This window comes from Tinamus guttatus, unplaced genomic scaffold (genome assembly GCF_059628265.1).
Source record: "Tinamus guttatus ecotype Peru unplaced genomic scaffold, ASM5962826v1 Tinamus_guttatus_pri_ptg000146l, whole genome shotgun sequence".
Lineage (NCBI taxonomy): Eukaryota > Metazoa > Chordata > Aves > Tinamiformes > Tinamidae > Tinamus > Tinamus guttatus.
In genome coordinates, this window is record NW_028288680.1 from 765,278 (window position 1) to 791,708 (window position 26,431).

At 40.1% G+C, this 26,431-nt stretch overlaps 1 protein-coding gene across 1 annotated transcript in view; it reads left to right on the forward strand.

Annotated features, from left to right (window-relative positions):
* Window positions 1–10,205: 10,205 nt before the first annotated feature.
* PRUNE2 (prune homolog 2 with BCH domain) overlaps window positions 10,206–26,431 on the forward strand; it is a 134,353-nt gene continuing 118,127 nt past the window's right edge. Inside the window, exon 1 of the mRNA XM_088522079.1 lies at window positions 10,206–10,264. Coding sequence (XP_088378205.1) covers window positions 10,217–10,264 — 48 coding nt within the window. The 5' untranslated portion in view covers window positions 10,206–10,216. The remainder of the gene's footprint in view (window positions 10,265–26,431) is intronic.

Consider the following 26,431-nt stretch of genomic DNA (forward strand, 5'->3'; position numbering starts at 1 on the left):
GCTTATCTATTTTAAATGGTCTTGCAACATGTATCAAACTGCTATTTTTGCAACCTTTTCAAACCTTGAATTAAAGATATGAATCTGGTTTAAATATTTTGAAATACCAACTTTGTTTTTTTTGGAGGAATATAGACAAATGATTTTCTCGGCTCAGATTAGTGGTACTATATAATTTATATGTAGTGGAAATCATAATCATTTCCTTTATTAATAGATATATTGAAAGGAAGAGAAAAAACAAACTGAGTATTTTGGTATAATTTAGAGTAGAGATGAATCTAGAGTAGATTCATCTTTTTAAATAAAAGAGAATGAATATAGAATATTGGAAACCAGGCCCAAGTTTAACAAATTTACAAACATGTGCTAGACTTAAGATGCATAGTCACTGTTCTTTCTGAGATAAATGTTAGTATGTTTGTATGCTTATAAGATCTGTGCCTGATGAAGGGCTTGATGTTATACTGATAATCATATACTGAAGTCAGTGCAAAGAGGGAGGTAAACTTTTCTCAGAATTCATTTTAGGGAAGACAAAAAAAATAAATTTTGTCTGCCACAATTTCATTTTTTCACAATCTCGGTACCTGTGTTACCCACAAGAAGCAAATTGCAACATGACGTTAAACTGGTGCCAATGATGACTGGCACTTAAATCAAATAACACCCCTGTATAGCTACATTATCCAGAAACGACACTTCTTCTGTGTAAATTAAAATATTTTTTTGAGTATTAAAAAATAGAATTAAAATTTACTTTGGAGTTTTGAAGGGACTTCAGATAGTCCCTTAAACAGATAGTTTCTGTTTAGTTGGTTCTCCAAGGTAAAAAAAATACTTCAACACAATGTCTTCCATGACTACTTTGGTTTTATCCATCTGAAGAGAGCTAAAGTAAAAGTGGATGAGAACTAGAGTCATAATAGCACAGTCTAGCCAGGGAAGTAGACAGATCATTTGTTCACCAAGCAAATACCTCCTGAGTGTCTGAAGAATTTGCTATCAAAATCAACAGTGTATTCTTCCTTCTATGCTCTGTTCTATTTGCAGCAAATAATTGTAATTCATTAATTCTTCCTAGGAAAAAAAATTGCTGAAACTGTTACAAAGTGGAACAGTTTCAAAGAAGATCTGGTTTTCATAAAACAGTGAATTTGATTAATTGTTTAGTATTTGAATTACAATAAACTGTTACTCTCCTACAAGAATTTTCTGGACTCAAAAGAATAAGATAGCATGAAAGTCAATCTAGAGATGTTCACAAACCTGAGTGTCAGGTTTCAAATTTTTTCTGTAGTTCTTACAGAAATTTTGGGCTGTAAAACAAAATCTCATCTTTCTGCCTGTAATAACATAGTTCAGTGGTCTCAGCTTTCGAGTGATTCCATACTTTCTGGATAGATATAAGGTCTTTAAGAAGGTGAACAGCTTTTGTTAAGAAGGTGAACAGCTTTTGTAGAACCTCTTTTTTTGACTCCAGAATACAAAAGACAGTTTTTAGTGGAGTACCAGCTTTGTTTGCTGTTTTTAAAGAATAATCTATACTGGATTAAGTGTAGATCTGTTGTAATTAAACCTTCTATTCATCAAATATCTATCCCTCATTGCTAATATCAGTAGGATTATTCCAGTATATAACAAGATAAATAAAGTTATGCTGTATACTGCCAGCGGAGAGTACTCCAAAAAAAAACATAGGAATTGCTTACAAAAAGCTGCATTCACAATAAAAATAAAAAAAGAATTACCTAAAGATAAACATGAGATGGTAAGTACTAGCAAGTAAATCAGTAATTTTTGGGGTAGTATGAGAAAGGTGCTATGTAAACTTGACAGACTTGAACAAAATGTGAAGCTAATATCCAGTCACTAGTTTTAGTTTAATTTCAAAAACAAGAAACATGTGGCCACCGTTGAAAAAGATTATTTGATTATTCCCTTACATATTGCTTCATAAAAATGAGGCACTTGTGGGTTAGTCCATTTTTAAAGTGAAGGAAGAAATGAAGATAAATAAGGATGAAATCTTGATACCACTGATTTTGGTGAGAATCTTTTTGTTGACCTAAGTAGGTGTGGGTTTTCATGTTTTATTTAAAAAATAAAAAACACCATTGAGCAAGCACTGCTCTTCAGGAACAACAACATTCAACAGAATAATCTTTAGATCATTTAATAATTTTCTGCTGTTCAGAACAAGCAGAGATAAAGTATCACAAAATCATTTGTCCTTTTTAAAGCAAAAGGAATTTGCTAAAGAGAAGTGAATCGTCAAACATATTCAGGGAGATGTAAAAAAAGCTAAATGTATACTTCCTTTTTATTATCCCAAAGATTATTTAGCTGCATTTCTTCTGACATCCTCATTGACCAATTAGTCCATTTAGGAACAGACTGATCTTGAAAAGACAAGTGAGAGCAATACAGGTAGAAAGTGGTTATACAAACATGCAACAATGTTGTTAACAAAATATATTCTAATATATTCTGTTAATGGCAAAATACCACTAACTCTGTATCTCCAGTCACAGCTACAGCTTCCCCTCAAGTATCCCAAATAATCTGGACAGTATTTTATGTATTGTAATAGTATGGGTTACTTAATACATTAGTCTCAAACTATAAAAACACATTAGTCTTTTCAAACAGAACAGTAGATTATTATTTAGATTATTTAACAAGATAGTAATGCTCTCTTTAAACTATGTCTTTTTCTTTGGGACTTCTAGGGGAAAAAGCTTGCATCCAAATTATATTTCCTTTAAAAAATATGCAAGCAAATTATGCTCATTAAGTTCTGGTTGCTGACATAAAAGACCATTCTTAGTTTTGGAAAGAAGATGGACTTCATCTGCAGAGGGAAAAACACTACCTTCATTCTTGTCTTAGTGGGCTCTGTTTGGTAATTATTAATACTAAAATAATGGCTTAATAAATGCATGTTGCTTTTATTTTTTCTTTTTTTTTTTTAAGCAAAAAGAGCACAGTCATTGGACACTGAACTAACTTGAAGATATTTTTTAAAAATAATGCATGTTCTTAAAATAACTTATTGAACATTTGTATTTGTTTCTTGGTATTTTATCTGTTAGGATCTGTGATAGCATGGGGTCAGTAGTTTATCTAGTTCTGTTGTGCTGCATAATTGTGAAATAAACTTTTCATTTAAGCTCTCAGCAGAGGGCTTTAAGATGCTGATTGTCTAATTGTAGCTTTTGACAGTGGTGTTCTTCATTGTACAGAAAGTAGCTCTGAATAAATAAAATACTCTTTAGTATTTTGGGATTTCTTTTTTTCCTATGGCTGACCTGTATTAAAAGCAATATGTTATATATGCATATATATATATGCATATATGAGCAATATATGAAATGTGCATGCGCATGTGCACTTTTTTTAACTTATTGGTTTTACAATAAAAATGATTTGAAGGCAGAAATTTGAGTAGGTTGATATTTTTCCTCTATTACAATTCTTATTCATTTCTGTGCTTCTGCTGCTCTTATCCATAATTTGACTTCATGCATCCAAAACAAGAGAGCTTGGCTTGCAGAGAGAAGATTGTCATTTAATCTGTTCCTTCCCCTTGAGAATAGGAATGTCCTTAGCTGAAAGAAAAAGTCGTTTCCAGAGCTGCACAGGGAAGCCACTTCAACAGCTGCCTGCACTGTATTTGTACTGTGGGTAAGTAGGGGAGTTTGAATAAATATTGTAATTAGGAACATAATAGCACATTTTGATTGCTTTAATAAATAACACCCACATGAATCTCTTTTTAGTGGTGACACTAATGATCATTAATGGCCAAAACTGTTAGCTTTACAGTATGAATTCTTAGTTGAAAAGCCTGTCTTTTGAGTATAAGACACAGAATGATTAAAACAGAAAATAAAGGCAAAACTTCTGTCATTAGCCTCTGTAGCCTATGATAATCCTCAAAAATACAAAACACAAGTAACAGAAAAGATTCCAAACCTGTTGTGTCTTTTGTATTTTTGCACAAAAGTAATAGGAAACCACACGGTCACAGCTGGGTTTCTTGTAGGCATGCCTACTGATTTGCATCCTAGCTACCTTTTTGCTTCATTTTTCTGTGGTTTCTAAAATTCAGGGAGCACCCAAAGAGATCTTACATTTCTCAGAAAGATATTACGCAGTGCTAAAGTCTTGAGGTAGTGCAAATAAAAGAGAGTGCTTTAAATGGACTGCATTAAATGCACCTTTGGCAAGCTCGGTTATATCCAGTTGCATGCATTCGTTTGGGCTGAGCATTTAAAGATGAAATAATGCTGGACATTGTTTTCCTTTGTGTGCTATTGATTAAAGAAGCGGGAGACCTCAACCATGCTTTTGGCAGAATGTCTTTTAGACAGCTTTCCTTTGGAAATGCTTATTTGCATGTTTGCTACTCTTTGTCCAGCAGTGACTTTTGAAAATGTTGACCAATTTCAGCAACATCTGAAATAATAGTTTTCCATGGATTTAACTTGTGGAGAAGCAAAAGTGAACTAAAGACCAAAGATGAATTTCTGTTTATTAAAGGTCAGAATATTCATCTAGATAGAGTGTTATGAAGAATATGTCAGCCATTGAAAGTCTAAATACTTGCCATTTAAACATCATAAACTCCTCTAAGGGAAATACACATGTTCTTGGAGGACACTTTGGTCTAATGTTTCATGCTACTCATAGACCCCTTAGTGTTTTTTTCCAGAATTCCTCCCTTCCCTCCTGAATGTAGAGTGATATCTGAAACACTAGAATGCCTTATTGCCATTAAATATACACAATGTTACAGAGGAAGTCTTACTCTTTGGCTAATACGACACAGACATTTTATAAAAACATGTGGCACAATGTGCTTTCTGGCATCTCTTCAGCAACAGATTCATCCTGCTATGCATCTTGGAATCGCCTGTTAGAACAGGGACATGCATCTCATTAGTGTGATTAGGTGACATTGGCTGGGCTTTCTTTATAAAAGAGAAACCCATAACAGCTAATGTTTTGTAGAAATGTTTTTCAGAAGCTCTTTTAACATATCTTTTCTAGAAAACATTGATACTTCTATTTTTCTGTGATACAGGGAGAGCTGTAGACTTTCACAAAGCAACACCACTGTCTCCAAGATTCTGTGCTCTTTCATCTGTTAGGGATGGGGCTACTGTAAATCTGCCATAAGTCTTAACAGCTGTAGCCGGAGAGACACTTACTGCCTTCTTATGACCTGATAGAGCATTTGAAACTGGCTTATTCTCAGCTATAATTGTTTGCTGGAATGTGTGAATATATCTTTCTGCTTGTGCATTTGTTGTAGGATAAGATGCCAATGAGACATATTTCAGGCCACTTCCTTTTGTAAATAACTAAAGCTCTTCAGAGAAGACTTGAAATTTGTTCAGGAATTTCATTTTTAAATAACTATAGCCAATTTCAACAGTATACTGAGTTGCAGTTATGGAGTGTATTCTTCAACCCATTTAGAATGTGCATCTGTGGATGAAGTTGTCCTTTGTGACTTCAAAATATGATGATTTTTTAGTTAACAAACATATGTATTGTTAAGTAAAGCATGTTGTAGTTGGGTGTTGCCGATCTGTTGTTAACCCTAGTTTATCTGATGCTGTTGAAGCTCCCGAGTGAACAACACTCATCATTGATACAATCATGTTTAGTACCATTTTAGGTTTAAATTAAATTAATAAGCTTTCTTTTTTATTATTTACAATGCAGTAATTCCCTTAAATTACTAACAGAAATTAATTTTACTTAGCTATATCTAACTAGTTGATATATTATTTTATTAAATTTATAAAAGCGGAAATACGCTTCAACAGCAGGATAGAAGACTTAACTGCCATAGTCTAAACAAAAGCAGTCTTATGCTGCTTTGATAGGTACTGAGAAAGGGAAAAAGTTATAAATGTTAGCTCCTACTGGAGTGAGATATCCACCTTTAAATAAACTACGCTGTTGCTACTATATACAAGCCTGTTGATATGAACAGTCCAGCTTTCAGCTAATCCACGAACTGCATCTACTTCCACATATATGTTTTAATAACTTTTTTTAAAAGCCAGACTAAGCATTTTATCTTTCTTAATACTGATAAATTATGGTTAGTTTCACCTTTCTAGATTTTATAGTTATATTTCACCAATGAATTCCTGGAGTAAAACAATTTGCTCAATGCCAAAGGTAATGTTGCATATATTACATTTCCTAGCAGCTGTACATAGAATAATCATAACATAGTAAGATGGGTATAAGGGCTTCAGAATTCTTGTATGTAAAATGTAGCATGTTTATGTTAGGTTTAGGGAATCAACAAGCCCCACTGATACACTGATATTTAAAAAGAAGGGCAGCATGTTGGAAGTTCTGCACACTTTTCTGATGTGATCTGTTAATTTGAAAAAAAAGATTAGCACTTCTTTTCTTACCCTCACTTGCATCACCAGGCCATCTTGCCTTTCATAATTCTACTGATATACTTATATGCTTTACCAAAGGAATCAGATTTCATAAAAAAAAAAGTTATCACATTCTCTATCTAAATATCTTTCTCCCTTTAAAACAAGCTAATATCAAATATAGGATGCACTTTACTGTACTTTATTAATCCTTTAGAATATTTTAACCAACCGATATTTGGGACCTGCAGAGTGAATGCTCTTTTTCTTTTAAACGGGAAAATGTTGATCTCCTTATAGCTTGCACAAACCATAATTTTATCTTTGTCATATTTAGAAACGATTCAGTGGTTTCATCATCAGGCAGATGTCCTATGAATTTGTGAAGTATGTATGAAGTTCAGTCTTCATTGTGAGAATATACTGGCATTCCGGTATCCTTTCTCACAGAATCACAGAATAGTTGGAGTTGGAAGGGACCTCTAGAGACCATTGAGTCCAATGCTTTAAGCTGTGTAGCCCCATAGGCCAAACACATCTATTGGCTTTTGACTTTGGACTAGCTGATTGCAAGTAGCCTATCTTTAAGCTGCTAAAGAAAAGTGAAGTGCTCGAAGTATTCACTCTAGTCACGCTGTTTGCCTAAGCTAAGCACTCTCTGTATAACTGGTATAAAGAAAGAGGTGGCAGCACAGCAGGTCAAGTTATATAATAACTTGACTTAGTACTCAATTGTAGTTAAATTTGATTAACAACCTGGGAACTTGACTTCCTTGGGACTTCCTTGCTACTGGGAGATGAAACTGGCCTTTGTCGGTTCATCTTTTTTTGGGATGGGTCAGAGTCTGGAAGGGGACTAAACCTGCATTTTTTTGTCCAGACCTGCTGGCCTGTACAGCAAAGAAAGCCATTGAATCAGCCCTTGTTTGGGATACCTCCAAGTGCTTTTGGTATTGATTCAGTGGCGCTTTTCCCTTTGAATTAGCAGGCAGGCTTGGCTCAGAAACATGTTTTCTGCTGTCTAACTCAGTTGTGTATGGCAGAACAGAACTGATAATTATTGTAACACAAGAATTATGTGCTATTCACAGCAAGATGAGATTAATTCATTCAGTCTTTGGAAACCTCAGCAGGCATTTCTGTTAGGTCTTTAGGAGCAAAGTCTTAGCCAGGCATAGCCTCTCCTCCTCCTCTCTTTCCCTCTCAGAAAGAAAACAGCAGCACCTTCATTTTTACCATATTGAATCTTTCACAAGAACAATGGGGACAGCTACAAAGCTTTGACATTAGAATTTAAGACTGAGAATGAAGTAACCAAATAACTAATCATGACTCCCTGGAGAACTTCATTTCCTGTTGGTACTTGGCTTACACTGGGGAAACCATGTGGTCTGGTATCATATAGTATATAGGAGGATGCAAGGCTTTACTAATATACTTTATATATGATGCAAATGATTTTCCTCTGGATGACTACAGGAAAGATTCAATGAGCTCCATAAAAGGCCATACTGTTCTTCTTTAAAATGATCAAAGCTATAGTTCTTTTGGACTGGACAGAAAGCAGTACTGCTAAGCCATTCAAAATTCTTGCTTGCTTCAGTAATGGCTGAAATTAAAATATGAACTTTTCCTTTGCCACGTGAATAGCGAAACATGTGCTTCCAAACCATGCTTTCTCTCAGAGGCAAATAATTATTTGTCCTTAGGTATTCACAAAAATGTACAAAGCAGAACTCATTGTTCCCACTCTCTGTTATCTCTGTATCTCTGTTTGATGGCAAGAGGTATTGTGAATGTGCTACTAAACAGACAGAAATTCAGTTTTGCTAAGCAAGACTTTTTAAAAATAATTTAAATTCACAAAGGAGATACGGAGTGAACTGCTGCTTCGCTACAGGTACATAAGACCCACTGATCTCAAAACGGAGTTATGTGTCACATCAAGGGACAATTCTCTTCGGTAAGATTCCACATTGATTTTGTTTAGGTGTATCAGAAAGACGAATAAATAAGACAATCCGGGGCCTGACAACTCCAAAGGTAAAAGAGGGGTATCTTAGTGGCTTCTAGTGTGGTAGAAAAATGGAAAATCAGGCTAAGGATTTTCCATAAGACATTAAGCAGATACAAACAGTGTGAATAATCACACGGCTTCAAAAGATTAATATTTTTCCGAACATCTCTTACAACTGCTTTCGTTTTCCTTTCTGTTTTATATTTGGTTTTACTGAGGTGGCATTTTATCATTATGAAGCTGTAAACAGGGAGCCCAGAAGCATTCTATGGTGTTTCAGCAGTGGGGTCATCGTCGCATTGACAGCATGTAGGTCACAAAGAATCCATGAGATTCTTCTTAAACTCAGTGTAAGGCTCTCATTTTATGAGAGCATAAAATGTGGTTATGGGCGCAGTCCATAAACATACAAGTGCAGACCTGATCAATGCATGTGCAAAGAGGTAAGTCGCCAAAAAAACTTTACATACAGCAATCAGTGTGTTTACTGGTATTAAAGAGTAAAACTCTGCTTGCTCTTACAGCTTTTTATCGTTCATCAGCTATTTGCTGTCAATAGCCTCCCCTCTGTCATCACAGTTTTTTCAATACATATGCAGCAAAACAGCAACTTCAAGCACCAGTTTCCCAAACTTCTTTTTCCTGCTGTAGCAGGAAGTCTAGCCTGTAGTAGGCTAGATTTGTTTTCACTTGTTTTGAAGTCTTTGCTGAAGAGAAATACATATTTTAGTGCATTTTGCAAGATTATATTTCTTATTTGGCATAAAATTTTAACAGACCTCAATTTTGCACCTCAAATTACGGAGGAACTCCTGCAATACATCAATTTCATTTTTAAGATAAAAGCGCATGATGCAAATTTTATAATCTTCCACTAGACTCCCAAGACCAGAATAATGATAAATCTAATGTGATTCTCAAAAAAATCAGTAAATGTAGGAAATTCATTTATTTTTCTATAAAACAATGTAATTTGCCATATTTTTAATATCATTTGCACTGAGCTTCGATCTATTATAATATTTTAATGAAGATTTACCTTTTGGTTTGAATGGCTATGGTACATATGTGCGTTTTATTTATTTATATATTTATTCATTCCCATGTCCTGTTCTTTAGAACACTTTGGAATAGGAACATATGACTAGGCAGAAAAGATTGGTCATGACAAATAATTCAGTAACAGGATCTGGAAGATATCATGGAAAAAATGGCAAATCAAATGAGACTGAATTAGACTCACAAGATAAAAAGTTTGCTAGTAAGGAAGCAAAAGCTTTTAGCCTTTACAGTAATATCTTCAGTGAGCTGTAAAATAATACATGAGAGGAAAAAATTCCAGATCTCACGGCACTTAGTATATTAATGATCAGCCATTCCTAGCTCCAGAGTGGGGTAGAACTTGACGGGAATAAAAACTCTGCTCTTTGTGTTATTTCCGTATTTATGGCTGTGGCACCTACCAGAGGTGTGAGGGGCGGGCGGCACTGCAAGCCCAGCAGTCACTCCCAGGCCCGCTCCCGGCTCCCGCTGCGCCCTCGCACGGGCTGCGCAGCGCCGGGCAGGACCGCGCGGCCCTCGGGCACCCCCGAGCCGGGCCGGGCCGAGCCGGGCCGGGCCGGGCCGTCCGCGCGCCGCCCGCCACGAGCCCCCGCGCGGGCTGCCACGCGCGTGGCGGGGCCGCGCGCGGCTGACGTCACGGCCGCGGGGCGGGGCGGCGCGGGGCGCGGAGGGCAGCGCGGCTCGGCTCGGCTCGGCGCGGCGCGGGCGGCGGCTCCGCAGCATGGAGGGCTTCATGGAGGGCTTCCTGCAGCGCGCCCGCGCCGCGCTGGTGAGTCGCGGCGGGCCGCGAAACTTGTGCCGAGTTTGTGGCGGCGCGGGGCGGCGCGGGGCGGGGGGGCACCTCGAAACGCAACTTTGCGGCTGTGGCTGGGGGCTGCGCGCTCAGCACGGGCTGCGCGCCGCCACGCGCGGGCTGCGGCGCGTTCGCGGGGCGCTCGCTGCTGGTGCGGGTTGCAGCCCCGTGATTATTGCTGAATAATGCTCCGCTTGGTGTGCGCGCCGCTCCAGGTGCAGCGCGGGTCTGGGAGCGGGCCGCGTTTGCCGTCATTCATGTACTTATTGTAGGGTCTTTAAGGGGCGTCAAGTTGCATAGTTGAGTGGAGAATGAATTATATAAGAAGACGGAAAAACTGTCCCATGTAATTTCTTGTGATTTGAATGTCACAAAGTTTGAGAAGGACAGGCTGAAAGGCTGAAACAGGGAATTGGCAAATGTAATCGTAGATCAGCACCGTAACAGGCTCATCTACTGTAGGTAGTTAGGGTCGTGTTAGGAATCACATGGACATATATGGCCAATTTTCAGATGAGCCCGTTGTGCTGGAGCTGCACTACATTTATAGTGTTTACAGAAGCTGACAGTCTGTCTCCAAACAGCTCCTGCATTTCATTTCTTTCTTTCTTTCTTTTTTTCTTTAAATGCAGGGCAACAGTGGGATGTTTGCAAGGATGGGATGATTTTAGCCCATCTTGTTTCCAGTCATGAGGGGCAAAACCCAGTTTCACAGTTGTTGCCTCTGTGGACTCTGCACTCCTGCTGACTGTCCCACTTCTCACAGGCAGGCTCAGTTATGGGACTGATAATGGGTTATTAAAACAGTCCCCATGCACTCTTGTGGTTTTGCCATGTATTTTGCGGGGCTTTGGGCCTACATACTTACATTTTTTTTCCCCCTTTGGAAAGCTGCTATAGACAAGTTCACTGTTGACACTTAGAACAGTAGTTCTTGCTGGTTCTGTGGGCCTGTTCTGAATCTCTGAGAACTCAGCAATCATAAAACAAAGATGCTCTTTTTCGTGTGGACATCATACTTTGTATGTAATAATTAGAAAGAATGGGGTGTTATGCCATCTTTTGTTGTCCTTTTAGAATTTTAGAAATGAGTGAAGGCACTTTTTGGGAGTATGTCAAAATGGAAGAGAAAATTAATCTCCTGGTGGCCTCCTACATGTTTAACTTTGTGCTAGCATAGAATATAAACATCAAGTATGTCATCTTGATGACATGGCAGTTAAGTTTGTAAAGCATTTCCCTTATGTTCTTCTGTGAACAATCTAAATTTCAGTAGCCAGCTAAAAGATATTACAGTGCAGTTGCAAATACTTAATCTACTTCAACATAGTACTTACTGTATTGTAACCTTTAAACTGGAGATTTTGTTTTGAAAAGTTTTGTACTGGAGTATAGTAAGTGTGGTTTCTTTAGTAGTAGCAAAATTAACTGTATTGTGATGACGGTCCCTGTTGTCCCATTAGTAAATAGTGAGCAATACAGGCAACTTGATTTTACTACTGAAAACAATCTTGCTGAATAGTTGTTGATAATCAAAAAAAAAATGTAATTTGAAGAAGTCCATGGAAAACAGAAAACATGGTTTATTTCAGATGAAATATGGGCAATACCACAACAACTAAGTAACAGACCTTTATAAACGTGCTATGTAAGTAGGACTCCAGGTTCTCAAAGGAATTGAAAACTCCCCCTTAATAGCTTCTGAACTATGGGAGACGAATGCATGTTTTCAGGCAGGTCTTCCGAACAGAGGGGTGTCTGTCTGAGTGTGATTCATCACTGCGCAGCTGAGGGCACCTGGGGAGGATGGATCCCAGCGCTAGAATGTTCAGGAAAAGACAAGTCGTGCAGCTTGACTAGCCCTACCTGCCCACCCCAGTTATTCCAAATAAGATAATCTGGAGTAGCCGGAGACTTGCCTTCTGCTACACAAAAGGAAGGCTCCTCAAACGCCTATATTGCTTCTTGGCCAAGCCCCCAGTGGAGAATCTTCCTCTGCTGACCTTAGGTAGTGATAGACTACTGAGTTGAGGGCCAAGGAGTGGTGCTGTCTTACGTGCCACTGATGTAAGGTGCAGTTCTGCAGGGGGATGGTGCAGAACTATTAAGTTTTGTGTTCCCATGCTACTGCACCCGCATCTGCAGAACATGATAAACGCTGCAGATGATGCTGGTTTTGCGGTGCATGTATTTCACGCCATAGGTAATCTTATTAGGTTAAACTGATTATGGTGCTTAAGTAGTACTCAGCATGAGTAAAGAAAAGATTTCCTTACTCATGAGCAATATCTCCGTACTGTACAGGAGGAACAATTACTCCAGACTGTGCAGAAGAACCTATTACTGCAAGTGCTTCATCATTCATTTGGATCTGGCTCCAGCCACAACATTAATCAAGGCTGTTTTTCTGCATGGAACAAATTTTAGTCTAGGAGTACGCAACAAAAAGGACTTGCACAGTTTTTTGTTTTGAAAGAATTTTGCATTGTCTGCCCTCATTGATAGTTAGAATGGGAAACTCTCTGCATGTTATTTTTTAATTTTAAGTGTCTATTAGGCTGTTTTTTTCTTTAAGAGCCACAAACTTTGCTTTTGTGACTTGTATAGTCATATAACATTCTTAGTAATCTTCAATATAGATTTCTTAATTATGTATCTTCTATACAAAACTGAGAGGAAAAAGCTTTAGAGGGAAAATATGGCAGAATACAACTCATGCTTTAATAAAAGGCTGTATTTTTTTGGTTAATTCCTGCAAGTTTTCTTTCCCAAGTCTCTCCCAAAGACTAGTCAAATTCTAGGTGACAGCGAAGGGCCCTGTAGGCCAGTGTTGTGTCTTGAATGAGGACAGATTGTGAGTGAAAGTGATCATATATCTGCTGATCAGTTTTTCATGCTTAGCTCACTTTGTATCTGAACTAACATGTTAGCCACTGGTAGAGCCATCTTCCATGTATTTGTCTAATTCTGTTATGGAATTCAATTGTACTTTGGGTCCAGAAAAGACTCAAGACAGTGAGTTTTTCTGTTTTATCATGTGTTCCGTGCACGTGGGGCAAAATCTCTTTTTGTTCTTTTCAAACCATCTTCCTGACAATTTTAATGGGTGCTCTACAGTTCTCGTATCTTGAATAAGTATTTCCCATTAACTTTCTCTGACATTTTGTAGGTCTTATCATATCTCTTCCTTTTTTTTTTCCCCCAAGCTAAGGTTTTCTAGTGTCCTTCCTTGTATGACCACTGCTCCAGCACACTGGTCATCCTTGTCACTTGTTTTTTTCTGTAGCCTTTTGAAGTGGAGAGTAGAACTGCCTGCAGTATTTAAGGCATGAGCTGGCAATAGATCTATGCAGAAGCATAACAATGTTTCAGTTTTGTTCCCTTTTCTTAAGAGTTCTTGATATTCTACTTACTTATTTTTCTGTGAGAAGGCATTTTTCTATGATAAAATCTTCACAGAATCTGAGTGTGGTAACACTCAGTTTAAATGATACCTTAATATAGTCAAAATAATACAGGTGGGGTTGTTTGTCTATATCTTTCTTAGTCTGCACTTCTCAGCTGTCATTTTCACGAGTTATTTTTTATCCAGTCCCTCAGCATCAGGAGTGCTTTATGCAGCTCTTATAGGCAGCTTTAGATCTGAATCTCCTGGATATTTTGGTGTTGTCTGCAGCTTTTGTCACCTTATTATTTCCCTGCCTTTCCTACTGGAAATAATATTATTTATTATTTATGGATATGAAGAACAGCATGTGTCTCAGCACACATTCTTGTGGAGGATCCTTAACAGGTATTTTTCTTTTGTTAAGGAAACATCTTTTATTCTGATCTTTGGTTTCCTACTTTATTAAGAGGATTTCCCCCGCTTTTTCTCTGTTGATTTAGTTTCTTCACTAGCTTCTGGGAAAGAAGTCAATACTGTTTTTGGACATTCAGATACGCCAAACAACACACTGACTAGGTTGTCCTTGATTTATTTGAAGAACTTTACAAGATTTTGTAGAAAAATATAATGTTTCACAAAATCTAGCTGTCTCTTCCCCAGAATGTTGTATTCGCAATGTCTTTGGTGGAAGTTCTCTCTACCTCTCTCTGCCAGACATTTTCAGATACAGCTAATATCTCAAATGTGAGAAGAGTGACTGATTAATCAATATATCATCCTGTAATAATGTAATTACAAAAGATAAATCAAAAGTCTAATTCTTCAGTGTGGCTATGCTTCATAATAATTTAAAATGGTAAAGGCAATTAAGAGAAGTACAAATTCAGAAATTATTTCTGCAGTACTTCTCTGATGTGAAATGTTGTGTTCAGTGTTGGGGTAGTTAAGTTTGGTATCTTTCAGGTAGTCATGCATGCTTCAAACTGATTGCAATGAAGCTGAATGACTGCTTGGAATTAGAACTGGGGAGTCTGTCAAGAGAGAAACTGTGAGAATTAAAAAGATTGATTGAAGTCTCCTTGGGAAATGTTGAGAAAGTTACTGCCGGCCAATTCTTCTTTCTTCCTATCCTTGCTCTATGCTCAGTGAAGAGCCTCATGTTTCATGTACTGGCTTCAGGGAAGGAAAGAGGACAGAAAAAGTACCAAGAAAGGGCTTTATGCATAGGCAGTACTGAGATATCCACATACTGCAGGGAACTGCTTCAAAATACCAACTGAAGGATAGGTCTGCCTCTGCAGAGAATAGCAGATTAGCTGAGGAAATAATCTTTCTAAATGCTGTGTCATCTTCAGCAGTTACCAGTGCTTGAGAAAAAAAAAACAAAACAAAAAAACTCCAACAAACCCTCAATTTTCAAATTCTTTTAGTCCTTTGCAAGCATAGGAAAAGAGACTAGAGTGCCAAACCAATGTTACACCGGGCAGAACAATACATGGGGAAAATAGGGAATTGTGCCCCAGAGAGATGTACGCTGAGAAAGATTGGACTATGTCACTGGATATTTTTCAAAGTGAGGACCAGGCCCATGACCAGGCAGATGCCCTTGAGAAACTACTAAAAGACTCCTATGGTATTGCTTTGATAGCTATGAAAAATGAATGTTGTGCTTGTTTCTGAGGCAGCAAAGTTCAAAGAACAATTACAGATGATGGCATGACTTTAGCAGATTTATGTGACCACAGTTTAAGAACAAGCTGAGTCACTTATGTATTTATTCATATTGTCTTTTAGTCGCTTATCTGCACTTCTGTTATCAGTGATAGGCAGTAGTTACTTTGAAAATAATATTTGATTTAGATGGATAAAGTGCTGGCTTTATGGGAAGAGAGAAAATGTTTTAGAGGAAGTGCACAGTTATTTTCCCAGAAATTGCTAAACTTATCCAAGCATAGGAAAAAAAAAACCTGAAGTGTTAAGACAAGCAATCAGGCCTTAGCTCCTCATATATCTTCTTTGCATTAGCTCAGCAGCACACAGGGGACTTGACTCCATTTAGCCAGGCACTTACAATATGTACAGAATTAAGAATATGAGTAATGGTATTGACTTCAGTGGTACAATGCACATATGTAAGTTGTGCACACTTCAAAATGGTTGTAGGATCAGAGACTTAAATCTGATTAACCTTTTATTCCTTAAATATGTCAGAAGAATCCATGTACGTTCCTCCATCAGGAACCTAGGAGTCAGGTCCATCAATAATGAGGAAAAAAGAGTAAACATTGCACTAATGTAGTTCTGAGATAATATTTAAACCAGGAATAATTGTGAGCAGTGTTGCATGCATCTTAAAGGCATACTAAGGTGAGTAAAACGAATAAAATAAATATTGGAAAAATTTTAGTGCAGAGTAATTTCAAATATACATTGTGTTAGGAAGAAAATCTGAGAACATAAAAATAGTGGAATGGAGATGGGAGCATTACTGTAACTTAAGTAAGACATTCTTGTAGTTTAATATAATTGTAAAACATCATGCAGTTTTGAGATACAGACTTTATATCACATAGTAAGGCAATAACAGTCCTTTATACGGTATATTTATATGTGGATGCATACAAACAAACGTGCATGCACAAACTGGCGTATGCATGCACACACACCTGTTTATTAGGGAGAATTATATCCTATGTTCTTAATCTCTTTCCTTGTCATCATTGCAGTTCAGTTTCATGGTGGATGCTTCATTCACTTTTAGTTAGCACATGACTAAAAGTACTTGTTAACTGGAGGAGTTCAGAGAATCGTAACAATGATGAGAAGGATTGACTTACGAAGAAATACAGATGAAATGAGTGTAAAGCTTTGTTATAGGGCTGCTGACTGAAATGTAAGAGCAGTCTGTATTTAAGGGATGCGAAAAGCTGAACTAAGAAGGACATGTGAATTTATGCACATAAGTATAAATAAGAAATTGGAAAAAGGATCATAAAGGCTTAATCCTTAAAATAAGGTCTTCTGGCTAGAACACTAGTCCACCAAAGAGAGGAGGGGGAGCCCCACCTTAAAAACAAACAAAAATGACCCCCAAATTGGATGGAACATGTGTAAAAATACTTTAAAGGATAGCCCACAGTTGGAAGGAAAGTATAAAGGGTGATTGAAGAACTTTTTGTGATATAAGCAAACCCATGTAGACCCCCAGGTACATAGCAGAAGCAGAGAGATAAGAATATTTTTTCTCCCCTGGATTTCTAGCTCTAAGGAGGCAAGGGGAAATAAAATTGGCACTTGTTATTCTCTAGTGCAGGAATATTTTCTCCCTTTTCACAAAAAAAGAAAAATGAAATGAAAGAATAAAACACATCTTGGTGAGTTCTCCCTTGGTAGAGCAGAAGTACATTGGAATGATGCAGCTTCACTCTGTCTTTATCCTGAATAACTTTTTGGGTGTTGAATTATTTGTGTAGCTGTCATACTTTATTCACTGTTTTACATGGAACTATGCTAGTTTCCAGAAGCTCTTCACTGCGCTGTTCATCAGTTTACCCTGAGATCATACTACAAATACCATTGTTTGTGTTGCTGTGGTACTGACGAGAATCCTGCTGTGCAAGATGCTGGCAAGACCTGGCAACAAAATCTCGCTTCAGTCCCTCTCTTAAACAATCCACAAACGGAGTTGGAAAGCATGCAGGAAGAAGCAGAGGAAACAGGGAAAGTCATAGAAAAGTGCTAGCTTTTATATATATCAACCTGTCTGTACACATTTTGACAGAGGGAATCTCTAAATAAGAGTTCGTAGAAGAGGAAAACAGGGAGATTTGGGAACATGCCTTTAACCATAGGGGCAGCATGAGAAAAATGTGAGGATCTAATTCCTGTTTCTGTGAGTCTTTTGTTATGGACCAGTTGGAGCTTTTCATTATTCCAATTATTTGAACTTTTTATTGTTCAATGGGGGATGACCGATGAAGCAGGGAAAGATTTGAAAAGGTTAGAAAGTGAAGGTTAGCAGTTCTGTTTAATGGGGTAGAGCAAAGAGAGCCAAGGGGTGGACACGCTGAGCCAGTGCGGCAGGGTCAGAGTGACAGAGCAGGGAGGATTTTTCCCACCAGGGCTCTGGAAGGAGCCAGGTTGCCTCTGCGGAAGCCAGGGGAGAGGATGTTGCTGGGAGCAAGTCATCACATGAGAGCTGGAGCGTCAGCTCCTATCGGAGGTTGGTCAGGAAGGATCTGCAGGACTCGGCTGCTTGCAGGCTGTGTGTGCGCACCCGGGAGATGCGTGCGTCTGAACTGAACGTGGTGACACCGTTAAGGACCTCCATGGTGAACAGGATAGGTTTTGCGTTTTTTTAAAATTATTTTTGTTTATTTATTTATTGTCTCTGTAAGAGAGAAGTGAAATAAAAGGAGGAGGAAAAGCTCTGTTTTAGCCATGCTTGTTTTGAGGTGACAGTGAGTGTATGGCAGGGGGCTACTAGGGAGAGGCTGGGATATTAGATAGAAAGGGCAGATCTGGAGCAGACAGAAGGGCTTTTGGTCAGTCTGCAGTTTTGGGAGAGGTCAGATGCAGTGCTTCAGTGACTTGAAAAGGTCCCTGCAATGTTCTTTCTCTCCAAAGAAGACAGGCTTGTGACAGCAATTATTGGACTAATCTGTAACACCTGTAATAACATCACTTTTCTAATGAGAGGCTAATGTTAGACTGTAGCATGTGGCAGTGAAAAGGTTAGGAGTGCTTTAGAAATGAATGACATCTGCATGATGTCAGACCACGCGCTTTCCTCCTGTACCGTGTCATTTGACAATAACTGAACAGTGTGTAATAGACCTAATGCACTGGCCTGTTTCCATTTTGTGCAATCATAATCTGCTTTTGTAAATTCCCCTCCTCCACTTTCAATTTATCAGTCTTAAGCCTCCTAACATAACCTTTTTGTCCAGAGCACGGTAATTTTCCAACAACAATTACCTGTTTCATAGAATTTAGGAAGGACAGATGAGTCTTGGTAGCAATAATTGTGTTTAAATCTTTTTGTAATTGACACAGTTTTGAATCTGTTCTATGTGGAAATGGCACTGTGTACAGTGCCTAACACTAAATAAGTTAGCAAGTGAACCAGCCTTTGATTAAGCAACAGACCGTCACACACCAAAGTGACTTTTTTTCCTAATGGCTATTGCTAATCTTATTGTACATTGATTACATTACACTACTGAGGATAAAAAATATTTTACTTAATAAATGTATGTTTGCTTTTTACACACTAAAGATGAAAAGTTCTGAGCAAAGATGAGCTGATAGGGAAGAAGAATCCTCTGACTGTTTCTTTAGGTACTGCCATCCTTTTATAACTCAGGAAATAAATGGAGACATAGAGTCTGTGAGATCTCACAGAGAACAGAGAAGGGCAAATACTGCTTGGTGAATCTTGCATAATCTTCTGCGGGCAGTGGGTTAGCAGGGCAAGTAAATATTTTTTTGTTTTGTTTTTTGTTTAATGAGAAGCAGAATTGCCCCATTTTGGATGTTTTTGATTTTTGAGAAAGACAGTGACGAACCGTAAACTTTGCAACCTTTGAAGGAACAGTTTCTCCTAAATTTAGAGAGCTGGCAAGTGATAAGTTGGCTGATTCAGCAGCCTTTTTACTTAACAAAGGTTTTAACATTCCATCAAAGTCAATTGCAGTCATGGCTGAGTTACAGCTGAGTCAGAAGGAATGAAATGGTAGGTTAATTTTTTAAAAGAACACACATTGGTTTACAAAAATATTGTAAATCACATTTCTGTGAATTACAGATTTTCTTCTAAATGAGTTGCTGTTTAATTTGCAAAGAGTTTCTAGACTGAATTGTATCAATAAGGCTAGTGTGCAGTTAGTCTCGATAAGCTTCCTCTCTGCCACTCCTCAGAGACATATGTGAGTTAATCTCTATGTGATATGGAGGAAGTACAGACCCTTCCCTTAAAATGATGTATATAATGCTGAAAGGCATCAAAGTTTGTGTATGAGAGGAAGAAGTGTGTGGTGCTTTCCTATACAGCCTTTGCTTTCGATCTGCTCAGAGAGCCTAGTCACAGAAAGCACATACAGAAATGTTGCTTTTTTAAATTTATCTGCTACGTGGTCGAGTTTGTTCCTGCCCCTGAGAATTTTACTCAGACTAGGATTGCAGCAGTGGCAGCAGTAGGAAGTATAAGCAAAGGCACCATTTACTCTTTGGAAGAGTGGCATATCTGAGGAAATAGCATTAAAGCATTTATTCTTGAGATGAGAGAGTGGAGCAGCTCAGAGTTATAGTCTTTCGTCTCCAGAGACATGAACTCATATTCCGTTTTAGTTCACATGTGAAAGTGAATTTACTGGTCTAATCTTAGCAGCTGTTTGTGCGCCTCTCAAAATCATTGCATAGGTTTCAACCATCAGCTTTTTTACATCTCCAAATGAGAAAGAAAGAGGGTTGTCCGAGGCTGGGGCTGAAGTCTCTTGGTTGCTCTGCAAAAGACAAGTGGCTGTTTGGCAGAGCCTGCAGAGTAGTTGTGTGAGTCTGTCTCATGATCAAAGTCTTGACCTTTAAGTAAAGAAAGTCTCCAAACCATGAACTTAGAGGCTCCCTCTCCACCACAGTGTGTGAATTGGGCCAGTTACAAGTCCACAGTCTGAAGAGAAAATTGAGTTCTTCATAGTTACTGTATGTTAGTTGCTTCTAAACATTGTTGTGAAAAAGGCTTATATGCCATTTCTCTGTTCAGCGTTTCTCTCCAGATAAAACAATTTGACTGCATCTCATCACCAAATTACATATGGAGGTAAAAAATGTAGCATAAGAAAAATGCTGTTTTTTCCTCCCTCCTCCACCTCTCTCCATCTCCCAGTTTTGTAGATCTTATTTTAGAATTTTACTCTTGCTGTCAAATGCCTTTTAAGTTTTCTATTAGGTTAGGAATTCAAGTTCTACTGTGTGTTACAGACGTGAAAGTATGGAGTAGCTTTACCAGTTCTGATAGCATTAGTTTATGTTCTGTTGTGGAATAGCAAGAGACTGTTTCAGACTGGTAAAATATAACATTGTATGTTAAAATACTCCATTTTAATGCTCACGTATATAACAGACAGCAGCAAACAAGTAAACTTACACTTCTTTTTTCCCTGTCCTCTCAGCTTTACAGCTTCTTGTGAGTGGGAAGAAAGAACTTTTCATTTTCTTTTTTTTTTAAATATGAAATTAATACAGTGTTGTAGTAAAAATTTCAACAGTTTGAGGAGCCTACCACTCTGTGTTTGTCCACACCTGCTTGTAGTATTGCAGTTTATCATTTCCTGCTGTATCTGTATCCTGTAAAGGACTTGCAGAATTTCTGTCTGGAGCATCTTAAGATACTTAAGAAAAATTGTCCATTTTGGCATAAAATGAATTGCTTTTGCATTCCCGTTTTTTCTCCCACCTTGCAACATGCTGTCCATTGCTAGACAGCTAGACAGTTCACCCGGTTTGGCTGTGAGACTATTTCTCTTTGCAGTTCACCAAACTGGAAGGTAAGCAAGATGCATCATCCTGCGATGATGTTCTAAATCTTTATAGTCATGTTTAATTACATGTATGCTTCATTGTTAATTGACTGTTTAAACACTTACCTTTAACATCAGTTAAATGTATATTTTAACTCTATTCACATTTCTTTAGATTTAGATTGCTGCTCTTTGTTGATAGTGTGAAAAATACAACCTAGTTAGCTGACGTATTAAGTAGTGATTAAAATCTAGCTCCATCTCTGCCAGCCAGAAGACAATTACTGATATTGAATTAATATCAGTCTGTAAGAATAGAAGCCACTCTTTGTTCCCATAAATCAGAAGTGTTTATACAGATGACAGAAGCTCAAGGGTAATCTGGAAACAAGGGAGTCTCCATAAGAAATACTAGGCTTGTGACACAAACAAGGAAAAGCACTGCAGGACTATTTCACCCCTCTTACTGAGCTGTAGAGGGGTGCAGCAGAAGTTAAGGTTGGAGTATATCTGGTATCATCGCCACAACTTTGGTTTTTTCAGCAATAGGAAACCTTACATGACACCAGGCATGCTGGCATCAGATGGGATTCATCTTTCCCAAAGTGGGAAGAGCGCCCTTGGTAATGAGTTAGCAGGGCTCACTGGTGAAGGTTTTAAACTATATTCATCAGGGGGTTGGACTAGATGATCTCTAGAGGTCCCTTCCAACGTTAACTATTCTGTGATTATGTGATCACGGCAGGGAGGTATCATCAGGAAGCAGGTGATAAGGTAGGGGATGGCAATCCATGCCACTCATACCAGCCTAACTCCAGAGCCAGCGAAGGATGTCCAGAGCCTCGAGAGGGAAAACAGCAAAAGAGGAGAGCTACTGAAGGCTCACAGAGTTGAGTTATTGCTACCCTTGCTTGAGAGAGAGGCACACTGGGAGTCCAACTCAAATGCCTCTATGTAAATGCACGCAGCATGGGGAGTAAACAAGGGGAACTGGAAATGCATATGTGACCGCAGGGCCATGGTCTCACTGTAGTTACTAAGACATGGTGGGACAGGTTTCATGACTGGAAGGTGGCCATTTATAGCTTTAGGCTTTTTAGGAAGGAGCCCAGCATAGGGGAGGACAAAGTGTGAGTCAAGAGTCTGCCGGTGTGGATTAAAGGACAGGCCAACAGAGGTGACACTGTCGTGCGTGTTTACCACAGGCCACCTGACCAAGAAGCAGTGGACGAGGCCTTCTGTAGGCAGCTGCAAGTAGCCTCATGATCACAGGTCCTGGTCCTTGAAGGGGATTTCAACCATGCTGATATCTGATGGAATGACCACACTCTTGGCTACAGTGACCATGAGATGTTGGAATTCACGATCCTGCGAAGGAAGAAGCTGGGCACTAAGTAGGATTGTAACCCTGGATTTCAGTAGAGCCAACTTTGACCTCTTCAGGGGGCTGCTTAGAGGAATCTCTTGGGCCGAGGCCCTAGAAGGAAACAAGGTCTGGGAGAGTTGGCTGATATTCATGCATTATTTCCTCCAAACTCAGGATCAGTGCGTTCCTAGGAGAAAGAAATTGAGCAAGGCGGGCAGGAGACCTGAGTGGTTGGACAAGTAGCTCTTGGGACAACTTAAAGAGAAAAAGAGTGAATACACAATGTGAAAGAAGGGTCAGACCACATAGGCACAACATAGAAACACTGTCAGAGAATGTAGGGATGCAATAAGGAAGGCCAAGGCCCATTTTGAATTAGATTTAAGAAGAGATGACAGGGGCAACAGGAGGGGCTTCTCCAAATACATCAGCAGCAAGAAGACGACCAGGGAAAATGTGGGCCTGCTGCTGAAAGGGGAGGATTGCCTTGGTGATGGAGGATACAGAAACGCGAGAATTACTAAATGCCCTCTTTGCTTCTGCCTTTACTGCTAAGGCTTGTCCCCACGGACTACAGAGCCTGGAGACAGGAGAGAATAGCAGGAGAGAGGAAGACTTTCTGCTGGTCAAGGAGGATGAGGCTATAGATTATTTAGATAAACTAGACATGCAAAATCTGTGGGCCCAGACGGGATGCACTCAAGAGTGCTGAGGGAACTGGCGAGTTTATTGCTCAGCTGATCTCCATCATCTCTGAGAGATCATGGAGAGTGGGGGAGGTACTGGAAGACTGGAAGAAACCAGCATTACTCCGGTCTTCAAAAAGGGCAAGAGGGAGGAGCCAGGAAACTACAGGCCGGTCAGCCTCCCTTCCATCCTGGAAAGGTGATGGAGCAGCTCATCCTAGAGACCGTCTCTAGGCATGTGAAGGGAGAGAAGGTGATCAGGAGTAGTCAACATGGATTCACCACGGGGAAATTGTGTTTGATCAATCTGATAGCCTTCTATGGGATGACTGGCTGGAAGGGTGAGAGGAGAGCTGTGGATGTTGTCTGCCTTGACTTCAGCAAGACTTTCGACGCTGTCTCCCAAAATATCCTCATGGGGAAGCTCAGGAAGTGTGGGCTAGATGAGTGGATGTTGAGGTGGATTGAAAACTGTCTGGATGGCAGAGCTCAGAGGGTTGTGATAAATGGGGCCTAGTTGGGGGCCTATGGCCAGTGATAACCCTCAGGTGTCAGTACTGGCTCCAGTACTGTTCAGCTGGTTCATCAATGACTTGGATGAGGGCACTGAGTGCACCCTCAACAAGTTTGCAGGTGATACCAAACTGGCTGGAGTGGCCGACACTTCAGAGGGACCTGGACAGGTTGGAGAGTTGTGCAGAGAGAAACCTCATGAGGTTCCACAAGGACAAGTGCAGGGTCCTGCCCCTGGGGAGGAATAACCCCAGGCACCAGGACAGACTAGAGACTGACCTGCTGGAAAGCAGCTTGGTGGAGAGGGATTTGAGAGTCCCGGTTAACAGCAAGTTGAGGCAACAATGTGCCCTCGTGGCCAAGAAGGCCACTGGGATCCTGGACTGCAGAAGGAGGAGTGTTGCCAGCAGGTAGAGGGGAGGGCATTCTGCTCCTCTCTGCAGCTCTGGTGAGGCCACATCTGGAGTACTGGGGGCAGTGTTGGGCTCTCCAGCACAAAAGGGACGTGGAGCTTCTAGAGAGGGTCCAGCGTAGGGCCATGAAGATGATTAAGGGACTGGAGCATCTATTGTATGAGGAAATACTGGGCCTGTTTAGCCTGGAGAAGAGAAGATTGAGAGGAGATCTGATCAATATGTACCTGAGGAGAGAATGTGGGGCCAAGCTCTTCTTGGTGGTGGCCAGTGACAGGACAAGGGGTAATCGATACAAATTGAAACACAGGAAGTTCCATTTCCATGTGAGGAAGAGCTTCTTTCCTGTGGGAGTAACAGCCTTGGAACAAGCTGCCCAGAGAGGTTGTGGAGTCTCCATCTTTGGAGTCTCCATCTTTCAAAATCCACCTGAATGCAACCCTGTGCCAAGTGGTATAGTTGTCCCTGTTTGAGAAGGGAGGTTGGATCTAGAGGACCCTTCCAACCTCCATCATTCTGTGATTTTGTGAGTATGATTTGTATTGTTTGTTCAGAATTTCAAAGGCGGTATAAGAAATTGCATTCAGGATGAGGTGAAAACATTCCTCAAAGATGAGTGAAAATATGTTACTGACGTACTGCACCGTGAGTACTTTGGACTCTCTTTGATGTACAGATTCTTGACATAATGAATTAGAAAAATAATGTGAATAATGTGCTTGTGCACCCACCCACACACTTTTCCTCTAGAAGAGTAATAACAGATTAGAAACAGTTCCCTTGTCTTATAGAGTCATTGAATCATTACTGTTGGAAAAGACCTTCAAGACCATCAAGTCCAACCACAAGCCCTTCAACACCCTGCTTCTAAAGCACGTCCCTAAGTGCCTCATCTACACATTTCTTAAACACAGCTAGGGATGCTGACTCCGCCACTTTCCTGGGCAGCTTCTTCCAAGGCTTCACCACTCTTTCCATGTAGAAATTCTTCCTAGTGTCTAACCTGAACCTCCCCTGGTGCAACTTGAGGCCATTTCCTCTTGTCCTAGGGGTAGTTATTCCAAAAAATAGATCGACCCCCGCCTCACTATAACCTCCTTTCAGGTAGTCGTAGAGAGCGATAAGGTCTCCCCTGAGCCTCCTCTTCTACAGACGACCCCAGCTCCTTCAGCCACTCCTCGTAAGGTCTGTGCTCCAGCCCCTTCACCAGCTTTGTTGCCCTTCTCTGGGCACTGATGGCATGTATGGCACCTCCGTGTGTTTCTTGTGGTGAGGGGCCCAAAACTGAACACAGTATTTGAGGTGTTGCTGCACCAGCAGCACCTGGTCCTGCTGGTTACACTGTTCCTCATACAAGCCAGGAGGCCATTGGCCTTCTCGGCCACCTGAACACAGTGCTGCCTCATGTTCATTCGGCTATCAACCAGCACTCCCAGGTCCATTTCTGCCGCACAGCTTTCTAGCCACTCTGCCCCAAGCCTGCAGTGCTGCATTGGGTTGTTGTGACCCAAGTGCAGGGCCTGTCACTCGGCTTTATTGAACCTCATACACTTCGTCTCAGCCCATGGATCCAGCCTGTGCAGATCCCTCTGCAGAGCCATCCTGCCCTCAAGCAGATGAGCATTTCCTCCCAGCTTGGTGTCGTCTGCAAACTTGCTGAGAGTGCACTCAATCCTCTCATCTAGTTCGTCGATAAAGATATTAAAGAGGACTGGCCCCAACACTGACCCTTGGGGGACACTGCTTGTGACCAGTTGCCAGCTGGATTTGGCCCCATTTACCATCACACTCTGGACCCAGCCATCCAGCCAGTTTTTTGCTCAGCCAAGAGTCCACCTGTCCAAGCCGTGGACTTCTAGCTTCTCCAAGAAAATGCAGTGGGAGACTGTGTCAAAGGCCTTACTGAGGACTAGATAGACCACGTCCACAGCCTTTCCCTCATCCACTAGGCAATTTGTGGGGTCGTAGAAGGAGATCAGGTTGGTGAGGCAGGATTTGCCTTTCATGAACACGTTGACTGAGTCTGATCCCTCACAGATGGATCCCACACACCACCCTCAAGATGACCTGATACTGAGGTCAGGCTGACAGACCTGTAGTTCCCCAGATCTTCCATCTGACCTTTCTTGTAGGTGTAAAGCCTACTGAAGTGCAAAGCTATATGTTTCTTACAAAAAGAAAGAACTGGTGGGGAGAGTAGGGGTGTGTGTGTGTGTGTGTACACATGCATGTTTGCTTATGTGAGTGCTGTAGTACAGCT